Source organism: Helianthus annuus, chromosome 10, assembly GCF_002127325.2.
Source record: "Helianthus annuus cultivar XRQ/B chromosome 10, HanXRQr2.0-SUNRISE, whole genome shotgun sequence".
In the NCBI taxonomy this organism is placed as follows: domain Eukaryota; kingdom Viridiplantae; phylum Streptophyta; class Magnoliopsida; order Asterales; family Asteraceae; genus Helianthus; species Helianthus annuus.
In genome coordinates, this window is record NC_035442.2 from 12,807,793 (window position 1) to 12,815,629 (window position 7,837).

Here is a 7,837-nt window from a genome sequence, read left to right on the forward strand (position 1 = left end):
CGAAAAGGTCACTGGCGTGTCGTGAGCTGGTCTTAAGAATGCACCGCGACACGCGTATGGCTCGGATAACGCCAAAATAGCCGGTCAAACCTTCCATCACAAAGTCAACATCTAATACCACCTTGTGTGCCGCGATGGGACTATCCCCCTCCTTTCGTGACACCAACTTCATAAATCACTAGATTTTTTATTTTTTGCCCTCGTACTTCATTGTTTGCTCCCGGTTGCTTTTTATTCTTTATTTTTGCTCGTTTTTGCTTCTTTAACACACCGGGACCTACACAAATACAAACTAATAAAATACAAGCTAAAAACACATAAAAATGACACCAAACCCATCTAAAAATGTACAAATTAAACACCAGGACCGAAAGTCCGCTACAAAACGCGGGGAATCTCACTAGTTCTGTTTTAAAAATACCCATTAACAAAGCTATTGCAGAAGCATTGTGTAACGAAATTTTACAAGAGCATCCATAATAAGGCCATTTTGACCTCCCAAAATAACAGCCATGTAATCGCTGCCCAACACACTTTCTCTATTGATCCCACTCTTCCCTACTCACAGCTCTTTCTCTCCCTAAGGATGTGCAGTATAGATCGTGGGAAGGGGCGGGGGGGGGGGAATCGTGGAGGTGACGTGGCATCGTGGTAGAATTCTTCACGATGCTCACGAGTTAATGAATAATTAAAATTAAAGGTGGGGATAGTGACACACCCCTTGATAGTGGAGGAGAGAGATGGTAAAAGAGGATGTAAACTAGTGACCATACCATATACCCTAAAGAAACAACCCCCTCCTCTCCACACTTTCCAAACACAAACACGAACCTGATAATAAACATGTTACATGAAACGACCTGTTAAGACACGAAAAAATTTCCAATGTATCATACAACTTGTTAAGACACGAACACGACCTGTTACTACATATCTATTATTTAGCCATTAAAAGGTCTTAACATGTATTGTATAATGGTCTTAAGTCTTAACAGCTCGTATCATGTCTAACACGACCTGTTAAGACACGAACATGACCTGTTAAGACACGAACACGAAATAGGTAAGCACGAACACGACACGAAATTAAATAGGTTTTATTGTGCCGACCTGTTATAGACACGAAACCTGTTAAGGTTAAACACAAAACCTGTTAACTTCGTGTAGATTCGTGTCGTGTTATCGTGTTCGTGTCAGAATTGCCAGCCCTATTGATAGGATAGTTTTAGTGGATAAAACCAAGGTTGGAGAACTCGTTAGTCGCTAGCGGGTCGGTGAGGCAGGGACTAGCGACTACTCGGGATTAATCGGATCGGACTTTTTATGTATAATTTTAAGTTTTTATACTTATATACATATATTTTTATACGTAATTTTTTTAAGTGGACAAGTTTTGACCGGAATCTGGAAGGTTTTGGCCGGAATATGTGTTTTTTTCCGATTTTTTATGATATTTTCGATTTTTTTTTGTTTTTTCCCGATTTTTTCCTATTTTCCCGACCGACTAGTCGCGATTAGGGCCGACTAGGCCGACTAGCGATTTTTTTACTGATTAGCTGAAAATTACTCAGTTGATGGGCGACTAGCGACTAGTCAGCGATTAATCGCCGGCTAGTCGCGATTTTTGCAACCATGGATAAAACCTCCTTAAATCGCCTTATTCGAAGTATGTTATTGCTACAAGAAATAGATTTATTGAAATAATATAGATTTTTGAATCATATTTATAGATTATATTTATAAATTTACAAAAACTGATAAACAATTTGCGGTCAACCCAATCAATGCTCGTTTGACCAATAAAATGGTTTATGTTTTGACTTGTTACCCAACTTGTCTATTTTGCCACATGTTGCCTAACGCAAGGGTTATCAGGATCTTCATGTTGGAAATAACCTGTCAGTTGAAAAATACTTGGCTTTTTTATAGTTTGGTAATCTTGATTCTATTGGGCCTGGTTGAGCTAAAAGCCCGTTACAGCATATTACAAGATTGGGCCTGGAAAGGCCCGGTTAGACCCGTTGTGGGCTTTGTCTATGGTGCCCAGGATGGAATGTGAATCAAGAATGTAGTATCATCTATTAACGACAAACTAACTTACTCTTCATTTCAAGAATAGAGGGGATGCACCTTGTCACTAGACCATGCCCCTTAAGGACGTTAAACACTACTGATCCGTATTCACAGTGGCGAAGCTTGAGATTTCCGACGGGGGTTCGAAAACGTATATACCCAAAAATTCCATAGAACCAGGGGGTCGAAAACGTATATACTAAAAAATTTCTATACGAAAACCACATATATTACACTACTGAGTGAAAAGTTCGGTGGGTCGGGCGCCCCCCCCCCCCCCCCGCGCCCCTTCTAACCTGCGCCAATGCGTATTCACATTCATAAGTACATGCCAGTGACAACAAAACACTCGTTAAAAACTATTGATCCGTATTCACATTCATGTAGACTGTCTTATTACAACATGAACAAGCTAGAGCTTGTACAACACCTTAAAAAAGTCAACTAATGTCAAACCAACACCCGAACGTTGACCAAGGTCAAAACTCTACTAAGTCCCAGGTCTAGTGAGTTTTCCTTTCTTTTGTGGGTGGGCGCCAACAATACCTTCACTAGAACCAGTGCTTATGTTCTCTTTAGGTATTGACCACCTTGTTGATCCACTAATGCCCCCTGACCCATCCCCAAACACGGGTTGGGCTAATCCGGACCCGTCACCGTCAAGACTGGTCCCACTGGTTCCACTTGGCACCATGCCGGCATGGTGGTGCATTGAAAAGGGAGATTGCTGACCAAACCCTGTATGTGATTGAGCCATCATATGAGGCTGTGGGACCATGTGTTGGGGTTGCATTTGCATTTGCATTTGCATTTGTTGCTGCATGGAGTTTGTGTATGGCTGCATTATCATATTTAGTGTGTTACAACTATAAATAATATCAATAAAGTGACAATAATATTAATTGTTTGTAGTATTATAATTTGATTTAGTGTATTACCTGAAGACGAATAGGAGATTGCTTTGGTTGACAATCAGCTATTGCAGCCAAGTACATAAGGTTGTGTTGTAGCCTACTTTGGTTTCTGCACAAAAATAGCATACTGTTATGTATTTATGCCTTGGGCGGACTGGGTAATGTGTCGAGAGCGGTTGAGCTGACCAACAAACACTTTCATTGTCTGATGTTTTTGGTTCTTTGTATATTTAGAATCAATACGGATAAACGTTGTTATAAAAACTAGATTATTACGATAATAATCTGTATGTATAATTGCCAAAATAAGAAGGATCTAAACAGGTTTTAAGCAGACATTGGGGATTGATTTTCTCTTTAGTTTCAACCAAATTTTCTATTTTACACAATTACACTTTTAGAGGTAAACTAGAAGCAAAATTATCAATAGGTGAAGATTTAAAAAAAAAACTAAAAAGGAATAAAAGCACGAATGAAAATTTGAAATTACATTAAGGGGAAATTGGATATTAATAATCCCACCTAGAGGTAGTCGGCCAATATTGATCCCACTTTCAAATATTGTCACCGGCAGTCCAGTCCCACCTTTTAAATATTTTTTTTCTCAGTCAACCTCCGCTATTTTCCGAATTTTAAACTGATGTCTTAGGGCTTTTGATTAGAACAAGGACACGGTTGATTGAGTCACACCTTTTAAATATTGTAGTTTGGAGTACCGTTTAAAGGTAAGTTTTACATCAATCAACCGTGTCCTTGTTCTTGTTCTAATCAAAAGCCCTAAGACATTAGTTTGAAATTCGGAAAATAGCGGAGGTTGACTGAGAAAAAAAATATTTAAAAGGTGGGACTGGACTGCCAGTGACAATATTTGAAAGTGGGATTAAGATTGGCCAACTACGTCTAGGTGGAATTATTAAAATCCGATTCCGTTACATGAGTTTTATTAAAAAACCAACTAAAAAAGGAAACATGTCCAATACTATATATTTGATGTATAAAACCTTCTAAATTATTTTTAATAAAAGATCAAAGTTATATTTGACATAGCACATAGACACTATTTTGTTTTTACAAATTGCCGATTAGCGATACCATATAATGCATGCAACTTTGAGTACGCCGGTGGGTTCTGGAGAATCTTGTCAATCTCTCTCGCTATAACCTCTAGTCGATTATCAAACACACTGGCAACCAACTCAGCTATAGGAAGGTTCTGCCACCAGTGACGAAGCTAGAGATTTCTGATCAGGGGGTCGAAAACGTATACACCAAAAAAATTCTATAAAATTAGGGGGTCGAAAACGTATATATCCAAAAATTTCTATACGAAAACTACATACTCTCCACTACTGAGCGAAAATTCGGAGGGGCCGTCCCCTCCCGCCCCCACGATGCTGCGCCCTTGTCTGCCACTCGCGTGCAGCAGCATCGACGGTCATCAGGCGCTGCACGGTAGGCGGTGTCACCCCTAAATGCACACTGAGAGGAATGGCGAACGCATTCTTGGCGTGCAGAGCCTTGGCTAACCGATATGAATGCCCTAAGCCAAACGGATGTGCCGCTGTCCTAACTGCTACCTCTTGATGGCTCATTGACCACATGCATCCCAGTTGAGTGCAGCCAGACAGTTAAGTGTGTAAGGCTGAACCTGAGTGGTGAAGCGGTTAGTAACGTCACCAAGAGGCTGCGACCATTGGCCATCAACAACTCGGTTGTTTAACTCACTATATGTCAAATAAGCCATATCCAGGATGTCGAAGTTGAAACTCATAATGCGACTGAACAACGCAAACGTCATATGCGCAACAGTCTCAGGATCCAGTCGTCCACCAACCGTTTGGTACCAACCAGGACTCTTCCAATTCGGGGCCTCAAATTCGCCTTCCGGCATCTCTAACGCATGGAATGCAGCACGGTTCTGAGCCATGGATTCTTGTCCTTGGACAATATCCTTGATCTGTTGGTAAGTTCGAGTTGTGGCTTTGACGAAGCGATGAATCATGGCATTCATGACTTGCGCATGAGATCGGGCAGGTGTGAATGGGTTCATCCCCAGACTAGCTGGCCCGGGCAAGTTTTTCGGCCGTAGTGCTAATTTTCCGCATTTCGATTTTTTTATATATACTATGTTTGGCCCGGGCTTGCCCTGGTTTTTTTTAGTGCCCGTGTCTTTCGGCCCTGGCACGTTCAACGGGCAAGATCCGCCACTGAGCTGGGATGATAATTGATAAGCAGTTCCTTGTCGGTCAGGTACGCGACACAAACATTATGGGCCTTCATATCGTATTGCCCTCCCATGTCAGGTCGCAGAATAAGGTTAACTGGATGAAGGGTTAGTGTACCAGCAGAGTTTGTATGTATGTGTTGTGAAGGAAGAAAGCAAGAAAATAACTGGTTAATTAACCGGACCAGTTAAAAAAATAACCGGTTAAAGTAAAAAAGTCAAATTAACCGGTATACCCGGTTATTGAAATAAACCGGTTTGTGCACCTCTATACACAATGCAGACAGAGGTGTAAAAAAACCGGTTTGGGCCCGGGGACCTGCAAACTGACCCAACCCTGACCCAGTAAAAAAAACTGGTCTGGCTCCAACACAACCCAGCGGTTTGGTACAAGTTTGGGATTTGTGCTGAGAATCGGTTCTAATCCGAATCGGTTAGAGCCCACCTAAAAAACGATGTAAACAATAAAAGCGGTTTTGAACCCGATCCAAATCGGTTTGGATCGGTTGGGTTGGGTTGGGGTTTTCAGTCCTAAAACAGGTTGGCCAAACCGGTTTGAGACAAAAAAAAACTGATTGGTTTATACACCCCTATGTGCAGATCTTATGGCATGTAGTGGTGAAAACAAAGGCTGGATCTTTTATTTTTCTTTTATATATTTATCGTCTTTTATTTTTACATTTCAACTTTCAAGTTTACTTTTATCGTGCTTAGCTTATGGGAAGTATTAGACCAAGGTTAAGTTTAGTGATAGTGTAGAGACTAGATTTGAAATATTATGGTCTGTATAACCACATTATTGTAAACTCTAATCACATCAATATAATATTTAAGGTTTATATAAGCGACTCTTTTTGACACGTTCATTATGTCACATCTATGATTAATCATAACCCCAGACCCAGTGGCGGATCCAGAGGTGTTTTGGGGGTTCCCGGGAACCCCCTTAGTTTGGAAAAAAAATGAAAAAAATAGTGGAAATTTTGTATGATTTAAAAAAAAATAGTGAGAATTAGTGAAAATCTACCAAAAGGAACCTGGTGGGAAAAATTTCTGAATCCGCCACTGTCCAGACCCACCATCCCAACATGCCATATTATTCCAAACCTCTATGATAAAAAACGAACTACTTTCTCTGACGCTAAACCAATCTAAACCTCCACCTCACACTCCAACTTTATATATGCGTGTGTGGTCCCCACCACTTGGGTCCGGAACGTGTCCGCCACAATGGACCAGACTTCACCACACCACCTCCCATCGCGGGCGCATGTGTGAGTCCGGAAGTGGAGTCCGAAAATCCGGATGGGGTCCGGAACTCCGCGCTAAAGATGCTCCAAGCTATCCATTTTACAAGGGTGATTTTATTTATTTTTGGAACGGTGAGAATCTTTAACAGTTGAGAGAGAGACTCACACACTCCCAAACAGAGGGCCCTAACCCTACTCTGGCCAGACTATGTTGTCTTAACCGGGCCCACGCTGGCGTCAGAGTTTGGCTAACGGCGTTCCCCGGGAAACCATACCACCTGCTGCCAGTGGCAGGGGCTTGCGCCGTAACGCACGGTGGACTAAACCCCGGGTGGCTCTGGCTCGAACTCTTGACCTAAGGTCTGGGAGAACTAGCCTTCATTGCCTCTTATCCACCAAATATGGCATTAGTGGGGATTAAACTTGTGTCTTCAAAAAGAACCCAAGTCTTTCCAACTATTAGACCACAAGTGATAGTGATGTGATGGACAACAAGGGTGATTTTATTAGTACACCCTTTTACACTCTATCTCTGTATTTGTTTAGATATGTATATATAGAGACGGTATACCAATATTAACTCCCTTTTGCAAGTAAGTAAAATGAAAATTCGCAACAACTGTTGAGAAAATATATACACAAAAGAAAAAGTAGACTCACTCTGCACATTCACTGAACTTCCCAGTACTCTGATTCTCCAGAATGTTCAAGATGAGTGCCTTGTTTTCATCCAAATACTACACATACAATTGGTTGTCAGATCATAAAAAAAGATCAAATCTTTCTTTGACTCAAAAGAGTGGACCATGTTGCACCAAGAACAAGTGGGGTGTTTGGAATTATCTTGAAAACTGTTTATATATCATATATCTGCTTCTTCTGTAAAAGAAATAAAATAAGAGAAAAGAGAGATTAAAGTTTAAAGACCTGTTGGATGTGATCAGTAGTCACACTTGTGGTGTTGAAAGCACCTGTGTGTTGCTGCTGCTGCTGCTGCATGAGTTGTTGCTGCATGTTTCTTTCTGTGATCTGAACTGAACTGAACTATCTTCTGCTACAACTTTATTTATTCACCTGATGACCCCCCCTTAGATGTTTTATTTCTGGTTTCAAAACTTGAGTGTTATAAAAGTGGTAGCATCTTGTGATTTTATTTAAAGATGTCATTTATTTTAGCACTTATATTAATTATACATTTATACCTTATCTTGGGATTCTCCCTCACTCTATTCTATGTCACAACTCTTATCTCTATATTTTAACATCACCTGCTGCATGCATGCATGCACCCACTCACCACATTTCATACTTCAATCATATTTTCATAATGTAGCGTTTGACATTATTATGTTTAAATAAATTATTATGTTTAAATA

At 40.6% G+C, this 7,837-nt stretch overlaps 1 protein-coding gene across 1 annotated transcript; it reads right to left on the bottom strand.

Moving 5' to 3' along the window:
• Positions 1-2,403: 2,403 nt before the first annotated feature.
• Positions 2,404-7,590, bottom strand: LOC110884019 (GRF-interacting factor 1). Its single transcript, XM_022131695.2, has 4 exons — positions 7,389-7,590; positions 7,122-7,198; positions 3,012-3,096; positions 2,404-2,911 (listed from the first exon to the last, which is right to left on the bottom strand). The coding sequence occupies exons 1-4, from the start codon at positions 7,473-7,475 to the stop codon at positions 2,564-2,566; spliced, it is 597 nt and encodes a 198-aa protein (XP_021987387.1). The 5' UTR covers positions 7,476-7,590; the 3' UTR covers positions 2,404-2,563.
• Positions 7,591-7,837: the final 247 nt, after the last annotated feature.